The 24139-nt window shown below is 40.8% G+C and overlaps 2 protein-coding genes and 1 long non-coding RNA gene across 5 annotated transcripts; 1 reads left to right on the forward strand and 2 right to left on the reverse strand.

Annotated features, from left to right (window-relative positions):
- The first annotated feature begins 357 nt into the window (after positions 1–357).
- On the forward strand, positions 358–2216 carry LOC137125139 (uncharacterized). The gene is made up of 3 exons (XR_010914092.1): positions 358–535; positions 1592–1632; positions 1964–2216. It is a non-coding gene; the product is annotated as an uncharacterized lncRNA (long non-coding RNA).
- Positions 2217–10259: 8043 nt separating this feature from the next.
- On the reverse strand, positions 10260–16098 carry igf2b (insulin-like growth factor 2b). 3 transcript variants are annotated; one of them, XM_067502355.1, is made up of 4 exons: positions 15888–16098; positions 14860–15010; positions 13139–13320; positions 10260–11715 (listed from the first exon to the last, which is right to left on the reverse strand). In XM_067502355.1, the coding sequence occupies exons 1-4, from the start codon at positions 15960–15962 to the stop codon at positions 11476–11478; spliced, it is 648 nt and encodes a 215-aa protein (XP_067358456.1). In that variant the 5' UTR covers positions 15963–16098; the 3' UTR covers positions 10260–11475. The 3 variants fall into 3 exon arrangements, with proteins under 3 accessions (XP_067358456.1, XP_067358455.1, XP_067358457.1); XM_067502354.1 differs by having other exon boundaries at positions 13139–13316; positions 14856–15010; positions 15888–16097; XM_067502356.1 differs by lacking the exon at positions 15888–16098 and adding an exon at positions 15189–15345 and having other exon boundaries at positions 13139–13316; positions 14856–15010.
- Positions 16099–17122: 1024 nt separating this feature from the next.
- On the reverse strand, positions 17123–24104 carry th (tyrosine hydroxylase). Its single transcript, XM_067502787.1, has 13 exons — positions 23888–24104; positions 23219–23422; positions 22590–22764; positions 22411–22499; positions 22234–22301; positions 22090–22140; positions 21598–21743; positions 21324–21459; positions 19221–19290; positions 19072–19128; positions 18789–18884; positions 18529–18662; positions 17123–17863 (listed from the first exon to the last, which is right to left on the reverse strand). Exons 1-13 carry the CDS (start codon positions 23969–23971, stop codon positions 17704–17706), a joined length of 1470 nt encoding a protein of 489 aa, XP_067358888.1. The 5' UTR covers positions 23972–24104; the 3' UTR covers positions 17123–17703.
- Positions 24105–24139: the final 35 nt, after the last annotated feature.

Consider the following 24139-nt stretch of genomic DNA (forward strand, 5'->3'; position numbering starts at 1 on the left):
AAGATGATCAGCAACCAATGAAACGGCATGATGTCACATTTTTCAAAATCAAAGTTTAATAAGGTTTGAGAACTTTTATATTAATATTAATATTCAAGTGTTTAAATGGCCCTGATGTTTTTACCTCTTCTGTTTCATGCAGATTTTATGTGTAATTTTAAGTGTATTTGTTAGCCTAACCAGGGACAGGGGCTGCAAATTCGCTTTTGCTACATTTTCTATACACAGCATCAGTTGCTTAATTGTAACAATGTTTAGCTGTATTGTTCTTGAAAAAAATCCTTTCAATTTTTTTATTTATTTATTTTTGTCCACAGCGGATCATCGTCTGCACAACCCTCCCCAATTTCTACCGGGCTTTGGACCGGCACTGCACAGCTGGGGATGGGAATGGGCTGTTCAGTGTCTTGCCCAGGGACACTTCGACATATAGCCAGGGGCGGGGATGGAACCACTCCGTGGACCATCGGTGGACGACTGCCTTTACCAACTGAGCTACAGCTGCCCCTTGAAAAAAAAAAATATTTGAATAAAGGTCAGAAAAATAACCTGGGGAACCTGAAAAACCTTTCTATTTTTCATAGTTAGCAGCAGAATTTTGCAATCAGCTCAGCAATTCACTCATACCCAGTGAAGGGAATCAGAGCCAGTTAAATGTGGTCGTGTGTTATTTTCCCGCTTGTTCACCAATGAACTTATACTGAATGGTGAATGCATGACAGAAATTTGTGGTAAACAGGAACAAAAATGTTGTTCAGTCAGAGTAAAGTGCAAACGGATATGTCGTCTTACTTCATTATACTTCAGAGGATCTTCAGAGGATTCTGAAAAAGTAGTCCATGCATCCATGTTACTTTTAGGTTGGACTACTGCAATTCCCTACTTTCAGGATGCCCCAGTAACTCCCTAAAAAGCCTGCAATTAATCCAAAATGCTGCAGCAAAAGTACTGACTGGAACTAGCAAGAGAGATCATATTTCACTGTTGCCTAGGGCTTGCTCAAGGGGGATTTGCTGGGTTTATATATCTTTATAGTCCTGACCTTATTATGTAAAGTGCTTTGAGATGACAATTGACCATAAGGCAGCAATACCAGCACAAATAGACCTAAATAATTTTGGCCATTTTTTAAAATTATTAAAATAAATTAGGATAAATTAATTAAATTAATCCACAATTATGGATGTAGTGAGAGAGGACATGAAGGTAGTTGGTGTGAGAGAAGAGGATGCAGAGAACAGGGTTAGTTGGAGGCACATGATTTGCTGTGGCGACCCCTGAAAGGGAACAGCCGAAAGAAAAGAAGAAGAATTAAATCATGATACAGATGCAAACACATCAGTCAGACACACCTGCAATTCCACTGGATGACATACAGCATTTCTTTATTCCAAAACCAGGGATAAATTTCACACCCTAAGCCCCGATTTAGCACTTCCCTGAGTTTTGGCCAGCAAATTCCAAAGGTGCAACATTTAAGGTGGAGTTTCAGAGACACCAAAGAGTGTAGACTATATTTACAAGTATCTTGTTTTTCAGAATATAATAAAACATCACCTCTTGCAATGGTTTGTCTGGCTGTTTTTAATAGATTTGGGTGAATCCAGCCTGCACCATGACAACTAAAGAAATGTGAGTAGAGAAGATTCAGTCTCTGCATGGTGATTGTGGACAATAATTATTATTTGCATCATTCATGTGTTAATAAAAAACACCTTTTCTGTTCTTCCTGATCTTTGTATCCATACTGCTTATCACCTATGTGTAATTAGTACAATACACTAGCTCTTTTAACAAATGCTTACTTTTGAATGCTACTATATGTGTAGCTATATAGTTTTACCACCTTGTTCTTATTGGACAAACCAAAGTTTCTCCCTTGTCACCTCTTTTTAGTTGTTTTTTTACTTTGTAAAAATATGTACTATACCACTGAAAAATATTTGCTCTTTGCTTTTCCTAGAAAGACCCGACTAAGAAAGAACTGACAAAGTTTCTGCTTTGTCTATTATGTGTTGAAGAGGACTAATTGAACATGGTGATCCGATCTCCTACCACACACAGGTACACACACTCATAGACCCTCGTGTACGTGCCTAGAGGCTTTGAACTTGGTAACACTGGACAGTATAATCAAAACAAGCGTGTCTAGTCCTTTTTTTATGTCCCCTGTCCACAGGACTTTGTCTTTTCTCTGATCAGTCACATAATAAAGGCCAGAATAATGAATGCCAGCCAGTCATAATATCATTTATTCTTTTCCGTCATGTCTTGCATCATTGTGCATATGTTCTCCACTGTGGCACAGTTTACTGGTCTCCCATAGGCAGACTATTAATTGCTTGGCGCCTCTCAAGAAAAAAACAGGAAAAAAGCAAACAAAGAAACAGTTTTGTTAATAGCCTGCTGTTGTTGGCTGCTGATTTGGCCCACGTAGTAATGCCAATTCTTTTGGAACACACACAAACATGATGCTGCCACCCATCATTAGCAGGACTATGTGGACACAAATGTGTGTGAATAGGTGTGTATGTGTGTGTATGTGTTCATATTTGCAAGGCTTTAAATATGCATGCGTTAATGTATGCAAGTGTGTAACTGTGTATGTAAAAGATAATGAATGCATGTGTGGTTTCATATAAACTAGTATATGCATCCCTGTTTGTTTATTTGTGTACGTAAGTCTACACACACACACGCATGCACGCACGCACACACACACGTGTAGTCTTTCAGTTGTCGCATTTTTTGGATATTTTCCCATCCACATTACCGAAGCATGAGAATGAAATTGACAGTCTTAGGCTGAAGGATGGCACAGCAGACACAAACAACTGCTGCCAGCTTCCATGGCAAATCTCAACAAACAATGGTTTGGTGTAGCCAAATGGCACAGTTGCAGTGTCCTTCTCGAGCAATTTCCTAACAAATATTTGCACTTTTCTGTTGGGGTTTTGTCTTTCTCTCCTTCCCTCTCTCTCTCTGTTCTTGTGTGTGAAATACAACATTTGAGGTCTATGATTCCAAGTTGTTTTCCTTATTTTTTTCACAGTGAAGTGATTGGCGTTTCATGTGTTCATGTCATTGCTTGTTTAATAATTCTTTTACAAGACAAGCGATTTTTGCACATTATTCCAGTGTCCGAATCACGTAGAAATCTTGACAACACGCAAAACAAAAGTTGCAGAAATAACAAGAAGAAAATGTCACAGAGAGGAAGAAACCAATGAAAGAAAGAAACTCTGTAACCTCTGGTCCCTGGCAAGGGCCAAAGAAATGGAGCTTATCTTGTTTATTTGGGGTGATAACCGGAATGCTCATCTGGAGACAGAGAGAGAGGTTCCTCCACAGTAGCTGTGTGCTGACACTGGCACACTCTGTGTTGTGTGTGTGAGAGAGAATGACAGCTGGACACACACACTGGCACTCGCTCAACTCTTGCACAAAGGTCCAGCTCAACACTTGTCATTCAAAAGTGTATAATAATATTTACAGGGATCTGTTTATGTTTCAGAAAAATTTAAATAAAAAGGGCTAAATCACTTCTATTTCATTTAATTTTTTTTCTCTTTGAGATATAGATGGTTTATAAATAGAACCAAAATTCTTCTTTTAAAACAACTCCTTTTAAATGAATATGCTTTTGTCGGTCTGAGTTCTGAGTCTGTCTCAGTCTGAGTCTGAGTTCTGCTTAGCTGTCAGTCCTTTTAGCCTTGTTTGTGTTGTTTATCTGTACCTGAACAGAAATATTGCCAGCCACTCCAACAGAGAGTCATCCAACAGAGTTATTTGAAGTGATGGATAGGTATGGATCATGGCCTGCCTTGTAATTTAGAGAGATTGCTATTTTCCCCTCAGAATGGGCTCTCCTATCCTGATCTGTAATTATATGTTGTTCAAACATAGAGGGGAGTGTCCCTGGTTATTGTGCAGCCTGCTTTATTCTGCCTTCACCACCACAACAAGTGCCGGCATCACTGATAGTCTGCCTTTGGCTTTAAAGTTTCAATTCTGTTTAGTTTTCACTAACAATAAAGTGTGTGTATCCTGCACAATTGGTTTAACTGCCACACGTTACTAAGCTTTGCTGTCTTGCCTCTCATGTAGCTAATGGATCCTGGCAGGAAAGCAGTGCATGTGTGTGTGTGTGTGTGTGTGTGTGTGTGTGTGTGTGTGTGTGTGTGTGTGTGTGTGTGTGTGTGTGTGTGTGTGTGTGTGTGTGTGTGTGTGTGTGTGTGTGTGTGTGTGTGCAGTCAGTGTGTTTCGTTCCAGGTAGTACCCCAGTGACCTCCACATAGTGACAGTGATGTGGAACAATGATGAATGCCCTGAGAGAGTGAAGTAAGGACCCACCTGGATAATGTCAATGTTAAAACTAGGAAACCTTAAACGTTGCAAGATGCTGACCTTGGATCCTTGTTTAATTAAGTGCAGCATTTTGCTTTTAAACTTTTACTGCCAGCCACCTCACTCTCCCTGCATCTCCTTCAAGTTAATTTAGACTTAAAGAATTCCATGAATATTTAAGAAATGCAAAAGGTTACTGATGTAGAAAATGAATCAATGATGAATCAATTTGTATTTTGTAGGAAAATGTGATTTATTTTTATCTTAAAACTCGGTGGCAGAAGAGTTTAAAATTTGACCCCTGTGTAATAAGTAAAGTCCTGCCGCTATCTGCACCACACACAGAGTATATTGTAGTGTAAAGCTGGGCCCCCCTTATTTTCCAGTAAGAGGAAACTGTCATGCAATGACCCAGTGACCGCACTGGAAACCAATTTGGTCTTTGTTATGATATTTCTCAGCCACTTAATTTCTCATATTCTGGTCCTCCAGGACACTGTCCACCCTATACATAATGTCACAACCTCATTGCTTAATCATGCCATCTTATTCTTGAGTTTACCTCTTGGGTTTTACATATTACAAACCGATTTTATGTTGTAGCGGTACATTTCTTGAACATAAACAGGATTTTTAAAAAGTAATGAAAATGCAAGCCAACTGTTCCTGAAATAAATGTCATGTAAATAGAATGAAAAACCATAAGCTTGATTAAGGAGTAAATTCTCTGCTTCTGACACTTTTTTCTTCTCCTCCTCATAGTTTTACTTTGTAGAAAAGCCACTAACACTTTCATGTTATTTTTTATACAGTATGTCAGAAATTACGGTTACATAATTAGGAAAGTCTCCTCACAGCTCCTGGTTGATTAGATAGCTTTGTGGGGCACTGAAAAAAACAATCCCCTCTTTATACTCTGGCCCTGCCACCTCAATGCACTTGCAAGGATGTAGATCAATTTATATTTTTCATTATGAAATTTGGCAAAATTAGCTAATTGATTATCTCTCTGTGTTAATAATGAGCTTGTGCTGTATCCTTAAGCACATACACACTGCACACAGGAGTTTTGACTATTCCAAAGTGCCAGTACAGTTTGTCCTGGCCATACAGCTTCTGTGGAATGACCCCCTTTCCCTCTGATTCTCCCTCTCTCCATCTCTTTCTCTCAATCTCATCCCCTCTCACCAACCTTCTTTTCAGTCCACAGCAATTAGAGAGGCAAAGTAGGGAAAGAGGAATGTGTGAGCAGGCTTTGTGAGGATTTGGAGAATGAGTGAGAGAGAGCACAAGAGAAAGGGAGAGATAAAGAGAAGAGAGAGAGATGAGAAAGAGAGACAGAGGAGGGGAGGATAAGAAAGGAGAGGAAAAGGCCTGTCTTAATTGGCCTGTGTGGCTACGCTGGGCTGTGATGGTCTGGGCTTGCCAAACCCTGTGCCTCAATAGTTGGCCTGGCCTTACATGCATCCCGTGCATCCGGCCAACCACAACTAACTCTAGTGTGCTCTTTGGCAGTTTCCAATGTCAAGCCTGGGAGAGCTGTGCCACCCACATCTACACTCTGCTCCTCAGTTCAGGAGGCCTCTCAGCTAGGGATGGATGCATGGGTTTGAGTTTGTGTTTAGGTTAAGTTTTCATTTCTGTGCTCTTTGTATTGTTTGCTTCTCTGGGGTAAAGTCATAAGGATATTAATGTATGTCTTGGCTCTAGATTTAGATGCAGATGTTAATTTGACAAGCTAAACACAGTTAGACCCAGGAAAACAAATTTACAACCATTTACATTACAACCATTCTGTTGAAACCTTTGCAACACTAAGTCAATAACACACTGTAATCATACATTCAATAAGACTGTTAGTTCCTTCTGTCTACCTTACTGTTGAAATCTCTCTTTGTTTGTCGATGCCACGCCACTGTGGTATCAACTTTAATGATCATGACAAGAGAAAACCACCACAGCCATTAAACTCAAGTATTATTAAACAAAACCAAAAAAAAGTGTATGTCTTATCACACCATGGGCCGTTTTGACTTGTCTTCGTGGACTTATGCTGTGCCAGACACTGCACAGTGAGGACGCAGCGAGCCCTGCAGACCAAAAAGTCCCTGATCTCAACTCCGAGCTTTAGAAACATTCTATATTCTGTATAAACACCTGCAGGGGACATGCTCAGTCCAATATAGGGTGCTGGAGAACACACACCTGCCAGCTGGTTAAAATAAAGGTCAGTGGATAGTGTTTTATTGGGAAAGACAATTTAGTAACATTATACGGTTACCACATCTATCAATAAACAGAAGGGGGTAATGTTGCAGAATTGACTTGCTAAAAAACAAAACATATGCATATTTGAATATGTGTTCATGCAAATTCAACATGTTCATGATTCTCTATGAACTTTTTCAGCCTCTAGCCATCCTTTGGAAATAAAATATTTTTAACAGAATATGTTTCCAGCTGAGTGTTTTTCCCTCTTTTTTGCAAGGGATATACACCTTAGTAGGGTTTGGGGGCCGCTTTAGCTCAGCTGGTAAAGGCAGTCGTCCACGGACCACAGGGTCAGGGGTTAAATCCCTGGTCCCGGCTATATGTTGAAGTGTCTCTGGGCAAGATATTGAACGCCTAACAGCCCATTCCCATCCCCAGCTGTGCAGTGCCGGACCAAGCCCAGTAGAAATTTGGGAGGGTTGCATCAGGAAGGGCATCCCGTGTAAAAACTGTTCCAAATCAATATGCTCCTTAGTAGGGCAATAAGGTTTCATGAGACAGGCAGAGAATATTAAATTGAGCGATTTATGACCATAAAATACTGAAAACAAACTCCTCTACACAGATAGTCAACCAGTTTCTCTGCTTTTCCAGAAGCAACACATGTGTATCTCATCAATTTAAGTCAGAATTTTGCGCCGAAGAGAAATAAAAAGAGATTCCTATCTCTCCTGGCTGTAAAGTATACACTCTTTGATGCCAGCCTAAAACAGAAAGCTACAGTAAACTCTGTGGCACCAAGACAGACCCAGTGCCCAAAACGGTTCCATTCTGGGAACAAAGATGCTATACTGTAAATCTGCCCAGTAACAGAGTGGGTGGATTGGTGGATATGTTCATGCATGTCAACAATGAAAGGTCATGCCACTTTCAGAATCTGCATGTGATAATTTGAGACATGTCGGTTCTAAACTTAGCCATTGAAGTGGAGCTTGCTCCAGTAGTTAGCAAGCCACTGGAGGACGGAGGGATGGATGTACAGATGGGTGTGTCAGAGGCAGTGAGAGCAGGTCAGGTTTAGAGTGGCATGCAGAAGAGGAAGAACTGAGGAGTTGTGGCAAGCCTGCTTACCACTGTGTGAGTTCTGATTTCCCCTTTGGCACACTTTACCCACACAGCAGAAGACAGAAACGGACAGACAGACATGGAGGGAGGCAGCAAATAAGAGAGGGAGGAAATAGAAGGCGGGGGGGGGGGGGGGGGGGGGGGGGGGGGTGGTAAGAGAAGAAGGGAGTGAGAGGATGCTAGAATCTTTTCACTGACTTAGGAGATTATGGGAGATAATAAATCATTTACCAGTTAAATGTGGTTTAATTGATCCAGAAAGGTCAACACACAAAACTTGAAGACAAATACACTGAACAAAGCAGTCAATCTTTTAGTCGCTGTATGATTGATAAAATGTTTCTTTTATTGATATTAAAAATGAAAGTACATGAATTGTGCATTTCGGACGTTATAGCGTGCAGAGGTTAAATCAATAAAATACACACAGGCTGAGTGAGCTACTGACACAGAAAAATCCATTGCTCGGCAAGATATCTCTCCATATCCAGCGAAAAAAAGTGGTTGTCTTTCACGCCATTCATAAGAACACTAGATTAGCCTGTTGGAACTTTACAATAGTGAATGAATGCAGTCCTAGCAGGAAAATATAAAATAAAATAGAAACTATAATAATATTATAATAATAATAACAATAATAATATAATAACAATTGCACTGCCTGCTTTGTTGCACAACTGAAGTAGAATATATTTAGAAACAGGACGCATCCTTGATATTTGAGATCTCTCCGGCAGAAAGAAGATATAAAGTATTGGCTTGACTCTGCCACAGTGTGGGGAGTATGCATTGAGTCTTCATTTAATGGGGTGATGCATTACACAACAGAGGAGGAAACTAATGTGGCACAGAATGACCTTGTTTCTGACATGGGCTTGAGTCTTTTTTATTTCGGAGCTCTGTATTGTCATGGAAAAGCTCCCTTTCCACAACAAGTTTGTCACTTACACTCTCGAACTAACCACATGTCTCCCTCGGACAGCATAGATAGTGTTTTTCCTGAGTGCTTCAGAAATGGTTCAGTGTGATAGCCCTTCATCACAAGCATTATAGATGTTTGATAGGAAGATTGTTATAATGCCAGGTTAACAATCCTCTCCCCCCTCGGCATGTAAATACAGATACCTAGTGACGATGTATAAGGTCAATGGCATTGCCTCTGACAATATGAGAAAATAAGTAGACAGAGAGAGAGAGAGAGAGAGAGAGAGAACGATGACATTTTAGGGATTGATGTTAAGGAATCATAATCTCTCCTTGATAGACAATGACATTTAGGTGGCCTTTGATGTTTGCTAATGTCATAACAAAATCATTACCTACAATTTGGGCATCAACACCATGATTCCTGTGAGTCACATGTAACTAAACCCTAAACCTACAGCTGACTGGACATTTATGGCCTCCTGAGCCAAGATGAGGGGCACTGGCTCCTTAGAAGATCATAAGACACCATGTACATTTACAAAGACATGATTTAATGAAAGACTGATCATTACCCCGCTATAAATACTAAAGTGGCTTCAAAAACATAGTGGATTTGAGTACAATCAATTTTCCTATAATAAAGTCACTCTTTGATGCTTTCCATTTCACAGATAACACAGACAGGCTTCTGGAAATCCATGCAGACCAACTAATTAAGTGTATGTGCCTATTTCTATGACATAACATGCCTAAGTAATCCAGGCTATGCTGCTGTTAAAATATTAATTTAAAGTAACTATGGCAAACAAACAAGGAAAAAAGACATTATTTTTTGGTACAAAGCATCTACAAAAAAGCCTTACAACTCCAATTTGAAAACAGAGATAATACAAAATAAATCCGTCAGTTGAGCATCAGTGCTACGTATATTATTTGGACCAATTCCTCAAATATATTTTATAACAAAATAAATAATGCCTTTATACAGTGCCCTTATTTGTATTTCAACAAACAAACAAAAAAGCTTGGCGGCTCATTACGCAAGATACAGCTCAGACTAAAGGAAAATAACACAAAGTCCCTGGAAACTAATTTATTTATTTATATATATATATATATATATATATATATATAAACATATACATACACATATATATATACATATATATATATATACATATTTTATATATATATATATATATATATATATATATATATATATATATATATATACTGTATATATTGTATTTTTATTTATATATATATATATATATATATATATATATATATATATATATATATATATATATATATATATATATATATATATATATATATATATATATATATATATATTCAAGTATTTGTTTTCAGGCAAAAGCATGTGAATACTACTGATATACAATAAAAATAAAATGTTAGTTGACATTATTGCTGTTTTTTTCCCTTTGAATGGTAATTTTGTGCCTTTCTTTTGAACTGTAAAATAACATCAAAACATTAACCATGGAAACAATAAAAATGCCTACGTTGGAAAGACAGGAATGTCACGGTACCAGAAACTGACGGGGTTTTCGTTTTTTCATTGAAACGTTGATATGAAAAAGAAAAAGAAAAAAAGTTTTCAAAACAAGTCAAAACAAAATATAATCATCATTATCCCACTTGCACTTTGTCCATGCCATGTTACTTCCTACTTCTGCAAAGCTGTGCTAAACAGGAAGTACTGTCCCGAAACTGTTGCACTGTCCCAGTCCAGGCAGTCTACGGTGTCCCATGTGTGTCCTCACACTGTTACTTGTGTCCAGCAGCCTGAGAGTGACATGAGGAACAGGGATTGGGTCTCAGGTCCCCCCTTGCCACTTAGTGATGAGCAGCCGCTAGCACTCCTTGCAAGCCTCAATGCCAATATAGCTCAAATCTTTTCTCAGTGAAACTTCCCCTTGACATTGCCACTGCCAGGAGCTCCCCCATATCCTTTATTTTCCTTTGTTAAAAGTCAAACTTTCCTTAAAACGGAGAGTTTTTAATATTCATTCAAAAAAAGAAAGAAAAAAACGTGCTTTTCAACCTCTTTTTTGAGTCCATTCGCAAAGCTAGCACCATGACATTTTTTTAAGCTACACGTTCATTGTTCATAAAAAAATAGTGCCATTTTTTCTTTACTTTGACGTAATCCGTGGCAATGTGCAATTTTGCAGACTCTTTTCTGCTTTTTGTTTGTGATCAAAAGGTGCTGGAACAGGAATCTAATTTTACAAAATAATTCCTTACAGTGTGGAAGTCCCTTTATAGGTAGAGGTGCAAACTAATAAGAAAAAGAACTAACAGAGATTTTGTTTTTGCCTCAGGAAAAAAAAAATATGTGGAATGGATTCTTTCATGCAAGCTGCTCTTCACTTTCAGTTGTCTTCCACAAGGACAAAAAACATTCCGTTGGGTGTCCTCTTGACATTTGCAAACCACAGATCTTTCTTCTTCTTTTCTCCCTTCCCTTTTTCTCTGTTGCTTAAGGATCCACCTGAATTGCATTCAGCCGAATTGTTAACTTTTTGTTCAACATTTTTGTTTGTGCCTTTTGTGTCTGTGACTGAAAGAGGGAGGGAGCAAAAGAGTTTAGTTAGGAAGAATGTGAAGGCATGTATGTGTGCCGGAGGGTGGGGGGTGGGGGGTGGGGGGCATTAAAAAAGGGCCAGGGGGTCAAGAAGTGGTGGATGAGTGAGGGGGGAGGGATTGGTGGGCTCGGACAGGGCAGGGGAGGTCAAAGAGGACTGCCACAGAAATCACGTCAGAGACAAAGCTATAATCCCCTAGTCTTTTTTTCTCCCTCCAAACTCTTGTCTGTGCAAAAGGCTGGCAGCGGGCTCATTTGTGGTTGACATAGTTATCCGTGGCAAGCAAGACGGGTGGCAGTTTGCTGGGCAAGCTGATCAGGGGCCTGTGGAAGATTGCCTGCTCCTGGGCTTTGATCCTCTCGGCCTGCCTCCGAAACTTTTTGGCCCTCAGGATGGCGGGGATCCCCCTTCGGAGCCGCTGGGCCGCCTTCCTCTGCCACACCTCGTATTTGGAATATTTCACGGTCACAGGGGTCTTCTTCGGGGCTTCCTATTGTGGCGTGCCGGTGAAAATAGAGGGAAAAGGGAAAAGAGGGAGTCAGTTCATTAGGCGTGATAAGATACTGTGCAAGTGCTTATTACAATGGAGGAAAGACTTGTTTATCTTCTGAAAACATTCAGTCATTGTTGTTCCAGTCGAATGGAAATCAAATGTCATTCTTATGCGTCTGAGCGTCATAACAGACACGCCTTGGCCTTGTCTGGTTTCCCTGAATGAAAGAAGCTGTCAACAAATGCTTAGTTCAGCCTTTTTAACATACAGGGAAGGGTGGTCCCTGCTCATATACATATGAGGAGCACGTCGTTGTTCACCCAACGACCCACTGAACTGACTAACCTCTCCAGGCAGAATGAAACACAATTTAAGAACATTTTTATTACAAAAACTCTACCCTTACACAGCAAACTCTTTTAACAGCTTTACGTATTGTCCTGAGTATCAGAGATTGAGACAAAGTGGGGGTGATAGCAGTAAAGCTAGAGTTTATGCGCAAGTAGCCACTGTTCCATCTGAATGGGTTGTTTTGGTCCTGCCACTTGAAGAGTGTTTATCCCCCTTCACTCACTCCCGGCCTGCTCAATAGGTTAAGAACAGCTGGCCCTCAATGCAGGCTGCACCCATCTCTCCCTGCCCAGACAGACTAGGAACATGTCCCAACTAATTGCCTAGCAGCATCTTTTGTGCATTTTACATAAATGATCCTTTTCTTTCGTTCTGACTTTGGCAGTATTTATTAAACATTTCATTTTGCATCACTAGAAATCCTATGCCTCTGATTCTGCTTTTCTAACAAGTCAAAGCACAAACACTGTAAGCATCTTTCTTTTGTTGTTTAAAAGAAGGTTAAGAGGTTTTAAGAGTTTTGGACAGAAGCCACCGCTTTGGTTTGTGAACTAAATGAAAAGACCTGAAATGCTTTGACAATTCCCTGAATATTTGCAATATATTCCAGAGAAGCTCTGCTGGTCTGGCCAGGTGTTTCTGACCAAACAGACCAACGTGCATGCCAGTTTTGGGGAGTTTGCTGTTCCGTGACTAATAGTCACACACTCAGAACACACTGTTTTGTTACAAACCAGCAGTCTCCAGCATCCCACAGACTTTCTCTCTCTTTCACATAAACATAACACACACAGTCTTTGAGCATGACTTTGCTTTTTTCTGAAATCAATGTGCTGTGACTTCCTTACTGCTTTCCACAATCATCAGCACTTTGCATGTAAGGTAACTGCTTATCACTGACCATTTAACAAGATTAACCTGTCTTTATGTAGGTTTCAGTCTCTGCTGGGTGTCAAAAACATAGGGGTAAGGTTTAGAGGTTGATAAAGGCCCAGGAGATGGGGGGGCAGATAGAGATAAGGACTGGCATTGTTACCCATAGTGGCGTGCTGTTGTTGTTGAAATGTACCTGTCTTAGTGCGTTCATCACTGGTATGACCTGTAGAGAAGTGGCTGACACATCCCTTTCAGACTTGGCAGGTTTGGCACAGTACTGTTCCAACAAATGGAGGTCACAGCTACGGAAACAACACTCTTCAACAATCCCACGATTGGGAGGGCGACGGTTGTTGCCCCTGCTGGTTGGCCTACCTGAGAAGAAAGATAGTAAGTTAATAAAGAAAGTTAGTAATGTGGGTGAGGTTAAGGCCTGAGGACGCAACACTGGCATCAGTGAATCTAGATTGTTTTTGCAGGATTACTTCAGCAATCATACCAGTCCACAGAGCAAAGAGGATAAAAGAAAATCTATGACCAACTGCAACAAATTGTTTTGTTTTTAAAGGATAATCTGATTAGGACTATCTGGAGGTCATTTAATGAGCAAATACACAAGTAAACACCCTATGCTATGGACACCTAAAGGGGGTGATAGCAACTGCTACGCTATAAGAAAGATGTTAAGATGAGAAAATGCTTAAAATGGAAAACTATTCTGTGACCTTGTCCTTTGTCAAGTCAGCAGAGATAAAGAGAATGACAAGAGAGAGGAGAGGAGGGGCAAAGAGGTAGAGAAAACAGGAGAAAGAGGGATTAGTGCAAATAGAGGGTATGTGAGGGTCAAAACAAAGGTAAAGAATGCAAAACAAAGAGAAAGAGGGTTAAGACATGACAGTAAAATGTAAAGAAGGATATGGTATGGGTGGATGGTGTACTATGTTGCACAGGGAAACAGACTCTCAGCAGTCAAGACCTAATTTGAATCTTGTTCCCAATACAGTGATGGGAGAAATCTCATGAGAAGGGAGGTTAGATTTGATTGCAGGAAGGGGGGCATGAGAGAAAAAACGAGTGTGTGTGTGTATGTGTGTTGGGGGGGGGGGGGGGTAAAGAGAGTTGGAGGAGGGAGCACATCTACAGTGTGTTGGCCCAAATTAAATAACAATCTGGCTTCTGTGGCTAAAGGCACACAAAGAAACTGCATATCTGTCAAATACAAAAAAACCCAGGTAATATCTCATTGACTAACGTTGCACCTATAGGCCTGTCAGAGGAAGGTATGTACGATATGTATATGGAAAACACTGCTTTGAACCGCCTCAGTAAATTCACATAATGCACCATCCCCATCATCACTACAATGGATTCAGTTATCAGAATTGATATTAACGGTTAAATGTGACATCAAAAACGGCCTCCCGCGCCGCCACCCCCTCTCACTCATCGGTGTGATCGTCTGGCCTGGGAACACTGGGTGCTGAGGTGACTGCAATAGCTCTTGGGATGCTATTACTTTACTGATAAACAAGCGGCCCATTGTCAGTCCGCAGAGTCATGTGTGCCTTCACAGCTCGCCGGCCTTTCATATGCAATGAGAGGTATGGGCTGTAGGAGGAATGCGCACATTCAGCAGCGCAGCCTGGACGAAGTCTTGAGACACACACACACACACAGCTGGGCTATAATCTCCCTCTCTTTCACTTTCTTTCATTGAGTGTGCGTGCATGTGTGTGTCGGAGAGAGTGCGTGAGAAAGAAAAATACCAAACAGACATACCACACAACCACAGACAGAGCGATAGTCTCAGCCATCCAAGCAGATGTGTGCAAATGAACAGCAGAGGGAAATAAAAAGGAAAATGAACACGCACGCTCCTTTTGTGAAAAAAAGGGGAACTGGGTTGAAACCTACTGAAATAGAATCCCCGGTCTTCACAGACAAACTGTAGCGCATCCACTAGCTCTCCCCCACACAGCGTCTCTGCTGAGGCCACTTCTACAACGTAGAGCGTCAGGGCCAGAGCAAACAGCAGCGAACGACTGGACGAAGACATCTTTTTGACCTGGAAAGAGAAAACAAACCCACAAACACATTACAGTATTAAACTCCGGATCCACATACGATAACACACATTTCAAGAGTAAAGGCATACATTTTCTTTTAGACATTCACAGATGACAGCCAGATGTTGCACTTCAGTGTAGAACAGGACGATCCGATCTTTACGCACCCGTACTTACACAATAATACAAGAAGGGCGACTTCCAGGGTTAAATGTATTTGTATGTCGGCTATTGGCATCGGAAAGCCTGTTAATGCAAAACAAATGCTGCCAAATGTGCCATTTTCTCCCCCGACAGCTATCAGCCGCTGTCCCTGTGTCGCACCTGAGAGAAGTGCTTATTCTTGAGGAAAAACTATACAGTATCTCTGGCTGTCATGATCTTACACAACTTCACAGAAGTTGCAAGACCGGCTGCTCGATAGTTAACTATCTGAAAAGCCAGAGTCAGCATATATTTTCCCCTTGCTCACCCTGAAGTGAGCTCACTGACCCTCAGAGCTACCGCCCCCTATCTGCCGCCACAAAAGACCAGCTGTTTGCTCCGAGTCTGGCAAACGGCGCAACATCCACGCAGAGAAAAGATCCATAAATACCTCGCTTCTTCTGCCCTATCAGATAGTCTGTTGTATAAATGCTTCAGCGCGTCAGGAGCTCTCGGTGTCATGCAGCCTATCCATCTTGAACTTTCTCTGTTGCATGCAAATTAAGAGATAACCGGTTGCCCAAAATGCACAAAAATTACGCATCATCTCAGCCCGAATAGCTTATTTCCAATTACAATGCCAAGAAAACATCGTTGCAGCCCTACCAGAGGTCTTGCAATACTCGCAAAGCACCACAGCAAAGTAATAAACTCAGCGTTCCCTTTAGTTACCTTAATTCTGCTGTGCTCCGTTCTCCGGCAGGTGTGGCAAAGTGAGTGCTGTCCGTATCTTTGCTGGGTCTCCATGTCAGATGGTAGTATTGAAAATGTTGGGGGTTATTTGGCTGGAGAAATTGCAGGTAAGTTAGTTTCCCAGTTGGCGAGGTTGTAGAGACGATGTGTGAGAGGCTGTCCCAAAGACCAAGCGACAGGCAAAACTTCTCAGGGAGAAGTATTATATACCAAAACACGCCCCTTGCACCCACCCACCACCCATCGCTCCTCCTCTCACGAGAGACGTTTTATGGAAAAGTGCTTAAAGGGGGAAAAAGTAACAAGAGAAAGAGAGGGAGAGAGTGAGACTCACAAAATATGGAACAAATCCATCGGCATTTTCCACGTTTACGCGCTGTAACCTGCAATCACAATGTTTACACACAGGACGCAGACTGAACAAGAATAGACGTAATTCCTCAGACTCCAAGAAAAATGTCAATGTCTCTGCCCTGCTGTAATTAAGATGAAGATCCAGAGTGGAAGCAGTGTGGCCACTGCGGCTTCCCTCTGACTCAGGCTGAGATGCAGTGACTGGGGTCAAATGCGTCAGGACATCCTACCTGAAGGAACCTCAAACCAGGGTTGACCCAGAGGAGGGGGGTGGTAAAGCAACAAGGACTCTCGGTCACTAACTGATATAGTTACTATAAATGTAGAATCATGGAGAGTCTAGACAGATAAAGGTGTAGAAGAAAGGTGTTTTTAATACATGCAACGCTTACACAATGTATAGTCATACACAATAGTCTGCTGTGCAGCAGTTATATAGTAGGCAAAGCGACCTGCATACATCGAGCTGTAAAATGTTATTTTACATATAAGAAAGCACATTCAGTTTTCATTTGTTTATTTATTTATCTATAAAACTGTATGAGGGTTCCCCTTATATGTTGCGTTTGAAGAGGGCAAGACTGACATCTAGTTGCCCGAACGTGGAACTTCAGTTAGTTGGACTGTGATTTAATTAGCATCAGTTTTATAACCTCTTGCGGACTTGCAGGAAATAAGACTGGACAAAGTCCCTAAATTCTGTAGTTAATACTTTATTCTGTGTAATACTTACTGGACAGTAGTTTTCTTTAACGATCCAAATAACATACACTTATCACTCATCTCTGGACTAAAAGTGTTGTGGTTATTATTTGACATCTTGATATGAAGAAATAATCAAGAGTTCACTGCATTAAAAGTAAATGCTATTATTTATTTTTATTATGCATTTACACTTCAGACATAAATGGCACGAAACCAAATCAATCCACGCATTTAGAGGTGATACTTCTGAATTCTGGAAATAAAGCAGAACAGCACAGACAGATTTTGGCTCTAAATAAAATAAACTTGATTTCAATAATAGACCTTATTATACAACACACTGTGTTGCATTGATTTTAAAATATCATACCAATTGGTTTGAATACATTCATTATTACCGTTCCCTTTGCTTTTGGTTCTGGTTCTGACATTTTTTTCCCAAACAACACAGTTTTGCTTACAAAGCGTGGATGGGCCACAGTTGGTAAAACACCATAACATTACAAATGGATTCGCACCCAGCGAGGCATTAAACATCCTTGGAAACTTTTCCCAAGCTGCGTTCTGAGGTTTTTATGGTTGCGACCTTGTCGAGCATCCAGCAACAACAATCAACAGCTTATCAGAAATGGCATCATACTGGAGGTACAGCACAGAAAGATGAATACATTGGTCCCTTTTACATGTTGGACAGTGCAGTGGAAAGGAAGCAAACAACAGCAGGACGGTGACATCATCATGACAAAACACTGAGGGCATCTGTCAGCATCTTAAGCTCATCTTTTACTCCCTCCAGGCCTCCTTGGATCTTTAGAGGGTTGTCCAGGACCTCGATGCTGCTGGTGTAGGGGTCGAACCTCACCGAGAAGGGACGCTTGATGTGGGCCACATAAGCCCTGGTTGAAAATATAAAGTCAGAAAACAAAACAAAAAAGTATCAAGGCTTCAAGGGTAAGGCTGTTTTTGAGACTTTTATGAATATATGTTTAGAAGCTGCCCTGTCTGAGAATTCCAAACCCAAATATTTCACTTGGCATCAGGAAACATCCCTTTAAGTGACCAGAGAAAAGTTCCCACTGTGGCAGCTTAGGCTGTTCTATATGCATACACCTGGTGGATGAAATATCCTGCTTGATTTAGCCCCACCCAAGGAATGCACTCCTATATAATCACAATCATAAAGTTACCTATTGCATATTTATGCTTTTCCACACACTTTCATGCTGACATTTTCTCATCCACTATGGCAGGGATGTCATGTGCTGTACTCTAGTAGAGACTAAATGCTGTCAAAACACTCAGTAAAGCTACTTGTTTTGCAGGGCGATGTTTGATGTGTTTGCCAAATAAAACTGCAACATTTTGCCTCGGTAAGAAAGACCACATTAGGAACAGCTGTCTTCTGGCTGCTATGGTTGACCTACAAAAGTTTGTGGCCTCTGGGGTAAGCTGGCTGTTCTCTGACCTTGTCCTTACATAACCCCTCTTCTTTTTGTTTTCCTCTTCTTCATTCTTTGAGTCTCTGTCTGTTCTACATGTGTGGGACCTGAAAAGAAAATACCTGAATTTCTCTTTGGCATCTGAAAAACTCTCGGAAACAAAGTAGACAGGCTGGTAGGTCTGGTCTTGATAGGGCTGTACTGCCGCAGCCTCTGGATCAAACTCCCTTGTCTCTGGTTCATCAGACAGAGAGTGCTAGATTAAAGTTAAAAGAATAAAGATGGAGAAATAGCCGTCAGCTTGGTTGGCTGCAACTGTTTTCCTATGCAGGGGATGATTAAAACATTGAGCAGAGACCAGAGAAGGCATGCTGGAACATACCACAAGCTCTCCATAAGAGGAGAGCAGTCCAGCACCATAAGCCTTCACTTCGCCATTCTGTTTGCACAAGCCATACTCTATGGTGAACCAGTACAGCTGAGGGGAAAAACATAAAGAGAGATTAGTGTGAACAATCAACTTCAATGTGTTGCATGCAGTATGCCACATTTCAAATAGGCAGGGATGGAGATGGAGCATATACCATGTTGGTGTGTCTGTGCCAAGAATTTTTCTTTTGCCATATTTGGTCCTATAAATACATATATTGAAGCTAGAGTCTTACTGTGGATAGTTTCTCAATATCCTCATCTGAGGCTCCAAGTGATGCCAAACCAAGGTTCTAAAACAAATAATCAATTAATTGTAATAAAGACCTAAATGTAGAGCATGAAAAATAACAATCTGTGTCTGCAATATCCTCTCCCAACTAACCTGTGAAAACTGGGCAAAAATGCGGTCGGCCAGCATGGGAACATGCCCCAAAAGTTCATGGACACAGTCACTGAAGAGAAAGAGAAAGAAATTAAACGCTGACCAGATTGATATCAAATTGAAAACCCTACAAAATAATAATTAAACTGAATTGGGACATCCAACCATTATCAGATAATTTAGAGTCATTTGGAGTCTCCAGCCATTTTGGCACCCTAGACGAGATTATGGTCCCCCCACCCGCGCGCACACGCCACCAAATATTAATGGACAACAGACATAAGAAAGCCCTAGAAGGTTTAATTGTTGATCCAACACACTAGCGCACAAACAAACGCACGTTAAATAACAAAAATAACAATAAAAAGTAATTAAATGAAATAACATAAATAAAACCAGAGTTCATGTTCAAGTCCTGACAGCTCCCAAAATTTAAATACTAAAAATGTGCTATGTTTAAACAAAATAATAAAACAGTGCGACATAATATAAAAAATGGAATAGAAAAGTGCCATGATCCCGGTCCTGGACTTGGTCTCCTCTGCCCCCTGATCTACTCGCTCTCGGACCCTCTCCTTTGCATTCTGACACCTGCTCCCTCTCTAGCTTCTTTCTCACGCTGTCTCTCCAGTTTTACTTCCTGTTTCCCGACTCTTATTTTGTAATTCCCCCCTTTTCACTTCCTGTATCCTAATGGCTTTCACCTGTGCCCCGGTCTATGTAAACCTTAATCTATAGATTCACTCACTGCCGGTTCCTCGCCGTTTTTCCCCGATTGAACACGCAGCCTTCTGGTTCTGACTGACTGTCGTTATTTGCACTCATCGATTCATTATGTTATCTATCGCTTTGTTGTAGGCGCATTTCGTTTTATTGCTTGTAGCCGTTCCTGGTTTGTCTGTGCGCACACTTCGGTTATTTTGTTGGCACCTGTTCCCGATCCGCTCTATGCGCACTCTTATTTCCATTATTTTTGGACCTGTTCTGAGCATCTGTACACTTTTTGGCTTCCTGATTACACCTGTTCCTGAGACGCTCTATTTTGTTTCACGCACATTTTGTTTTTATATCTGCTGCTGAGTTTTTTCGCACGTCTTTCCTATAGGTTTTCTCGCAGTAAACCCATTTTTAGCTCGTCCCTACTTAATTATAGTTTTCCTTCTTTACTACAGCTCGTGTTTGTCCCCCAGTTCAAATACACCCCTTACTAATATTTTTCCACTAGTCACCTTACCCTTCTTATGATTAGTCATTCCAATTTACGGCAGACCGCAGACAGTCTTTGTTTCCGTCCATAATAGTTTTGCCCTCACCCCCGAAGTGAATTTTTGTTTATTTTTCCTGATACTTTGTACTTTTGAACACTCCAGACTCCCTCCTGTCTATGTGTCACTTTGATCTATCTAGTCACCAAACGCGACAAAAAGTTGCATTGCGGGTTTAACTCAAAATGGATGGATGAATGCTTTGTATTTGTAACAATGGGCAGAATGTGCAAACGAGACAACATACAACTGTACTATACCGCTAAAATCATATCAACAAATCAAAGGTATCTATAGTAGGCTATCATCAAATCATAGCTGAGAATTTCAATATGACTTGTTGACGTGGGAACCGCTACCTGAGATGCACACCGATAACTCATCCCATCCCCCTCTTCCACAGTGCACAGTGAAGGACAGGTTAGGGCCCATGTCAATCAAATAATGAGAAGCGGGCGACCGCCTATATGGCTTATATGCCAAGAGTCGGCTCTATACCTGCATGTCTTTCGATTGAGGAAGGAAACCTACACAGGCACCGGGAGAACAAGCAAACTCCACACAGAAAAGCCACAGCAAGCCGGCAGGTTCAAACCTTCAAAAAATTTATATTCTAAAGACTCTCCCACTCTGCAGCCTTGCATGTAGGACAGCTTTTTCATTGTTAAAATTAAACCTTTAATCAAAGCTTTAACATGTCTAGTTTGTATTTCAGATTTTTTTTAAACACTTTGTTATTTGTTTGTTTTAGATACATATATTTTAATATTAATTATTATCCAAGAAAGCATCACTTAAATCCTTTAAAGGCCATGTCAGTAGTCACCGGTATACTCACGGTTCTGGGGAGTGCATAGGGGAGGAGGAGTGTCGGATGTACTGGGTGCACTGGAACACCCGGAACGCCAAACTGGCCAGAAAATCTCTGGCTGAGAGCAAACCTGCCACTGGACGCAGCTGGAAGCCTGTACGCTCTGGGTGTGTGTGTGTGTGTGTGTGTGTGTGTGTGTTCAGTAGGTCGGTGGGGGGAAAAAGTGCATACATTGATGAGCAGTGTATTAGCAGGTAGCATGTGCGTTTTATTGTTTGTTTGTTTTTAAATCTGTCTTTACCTTTGAGGAACCGTGACACATCTTCCAACTGAGGAATGCTGTCGGGACTGTACCCACAATGCCTTTCCAGCAGATAAAAGGCCTCAAGGTATTCACTGCAGGCATGAGTGGCATACAAGTCCCTCAGGGTTGAGTAGACTTCCCGCCTGATTAGAGATATAATCACATCTAAGAATGCATTTCTTTCCTGTAAATTTGCTGTAAATTTAAAATTGCATGTATCATTAATTACAAATGGAGCTGGAATTATCCAACTAAAATGAATGATCCAAGTGTAAATCATTGATTTGTGAACTATTCCAGTCAAATCATTTGTTCCCCATCCACTAACATATTTTGCGCTTGGATCAGCTCAACCTGCCACATCACGGCTGTTCATACCATCTTTGTCTATCATTAATTTAACCAAATACCTACGAAAGACAAATCAGCTGTCTGAGAAATAAGAGGGCCCACACACATAGCATCAGGCTGTAATGCTGCAGCACTTACCATGTTCCTACCTCCTCCTGTGTGTATTCCAATCTGGGAATGGACTCCCCACTGAGGACAAATGTATGTAGAAATTTATTAGGAATAATCAAATCTTAGTTTTTTATATATGACCAACATTCAAGCAAAAAAAAACTATCTTACTATCTGTATCTGAAGGCGATGTCACCAATCATTTTTCTCCTCTGTCTGTACACAGGGTCTGTGTATCCCTGTTCAATTCAAACATGTTAAATAATCATAAGTGCTGTCATGCCATATTGGTCCAAAAAGTCAAGATTGTCTTTGATCATTCTCCCTGTTGACAAAGTTGATACTTACAGGATGGTCTTGATCTAAATCTGGATCAAATTTTGTGACCAGATGATGGCATTTGTCCAAATCTGCTATTCTCTTTGGAAACCAATGAACTAATAAAGCCAAATGAAAAATAGACATATTTATTTGCATCACTTCTGCAAACACACTATATATTTCAAACAAATTTGAAAATTTGTTACATTTGACTTCTTTGGTAGTTTTAACATCCTCTGCGTTCCTTTTGATGGAGCTGATGAGAGTGTTGACATCTGAGAGGTGCACCTCACACCTCACAAAGTACTCCAGGCCCCCCAGGCTGTCTTTGAGCTTTCGGCATGGCCGTGTCTCCAGATGGTGAATCTTAGCTTCAAATGTCTGAAATAAAGTCAACACAATGCACTGGATCACGTTCATGACAAAGTTGGGATACAAATGTGGAGCACACTTTTTAGTATGAAGTGGTGTAGTTGTAGACCTTTTAGAAAATAAGTGAATTGGGAACATAATTTAAGATGACAAATTAATAATATTAAAACTATTTAAAAAGTGTCATACCACGTAAAGCATTAGTATTTAAGTAATTTACATCAACTTACATTTTAGAAATACTCAGCGATAAAAAATACCTAAATGTATCCTCTTCATTCAATTCAATTAAGCTATTAAATTTTACACACTTTCCTGTAGTGGGAAGGGGTGGGGGTGGGCGGTTTAATAGATATTACATGTGGTATTAATAGCTTTAAACTGATGTGTAAAGAACCTCATAATTATTACTAAAACATGACTGTCCAATTCAGAGATTTACAAAGGACATCTATTTTGATACCTCGAAAACTTTGAGTGTACGAGACAGCGCCGGTGTCTTGGAGCTCCTTAACGTAAAGAACAGGTTGAGAAGCGCTTTCCCGTCATCTTCCTCAAACACTATCTGTTCACTGGCTTCTGCTGCCTCGGCAGCTGCAGCCGCAGCTTCCCTCTCCTTGCGCGCGTCCTCGATCAAGCTTTGCCGTCTACCAACGAATCTTGGGGACTGTTTGAACAAAGAGAAATCCAACTGCAAACTCATGCGTAACTCACTGACGAAGCACGCAAACACACACAAAAAGTACTGGTTTTGTTGACTTTTAGATATAGCTTTGGATACTTAATAGGAGCGCATATCCAAGTGCGCGTTAGAACAAGCAATGCAGCCAAGATACGACTGAGTCGCTGCCATAGATAAATGTGAGCGGCGTTACCTGTGATTTAATAATGTCTTATTCTTTTTCCCTCTTTTTAATTTTATATTGATGTGATCTTGTGCGCACGAGTCACCATCGCTGCGTAATGTTAAGCTTTCTGTGCAGTCTGAACAGTCTGAACCAGCTTTACTGTAACAATAATCAAGACATTACTGAGGATGCAAGATTTTCGATGGCAACTTTTTATACAAGTAAAAAAGAAAAAAAAAAAACATGTAATCTGGAGTCATCTTAGCGCTGCAAAATTTTCTTACCGTGATGGAGTCAGACCTTTCTAGCTCGGATGCTGCTCTACGGATGCTCTTTGTAGAGGACGTGGAGCTACTTGAAAGGGGCATCTTTAGGCTCACAAGTCTTCTGTTTTGTCTTTGTCTGGGTGTCAAAGCGTGACCGAAGTGACTATATAGCTGTGGCGCTCTCCCGCTGGACCTCTCCGGCTGTGCTGTGCGCCCAGACCTTTTCTTTTTATTTAGTCAGCTTCTGTCTTTTTATGGCGGTCATTGTTT

This window comes from Channa argus, chromosome 4 (assembly GCF_033026475.1).
Source record: "Channa argus isolate prfri chromosome 4, Channa argus male v1.0, whole genome shotgun sequence".
In the NCBI taxonomy this organism is placed as follows: Eukaryota; Metazoa; Chordata; class Actinopteri; order Anabantiformes; family Channidae; genus Channa; species Channa argus.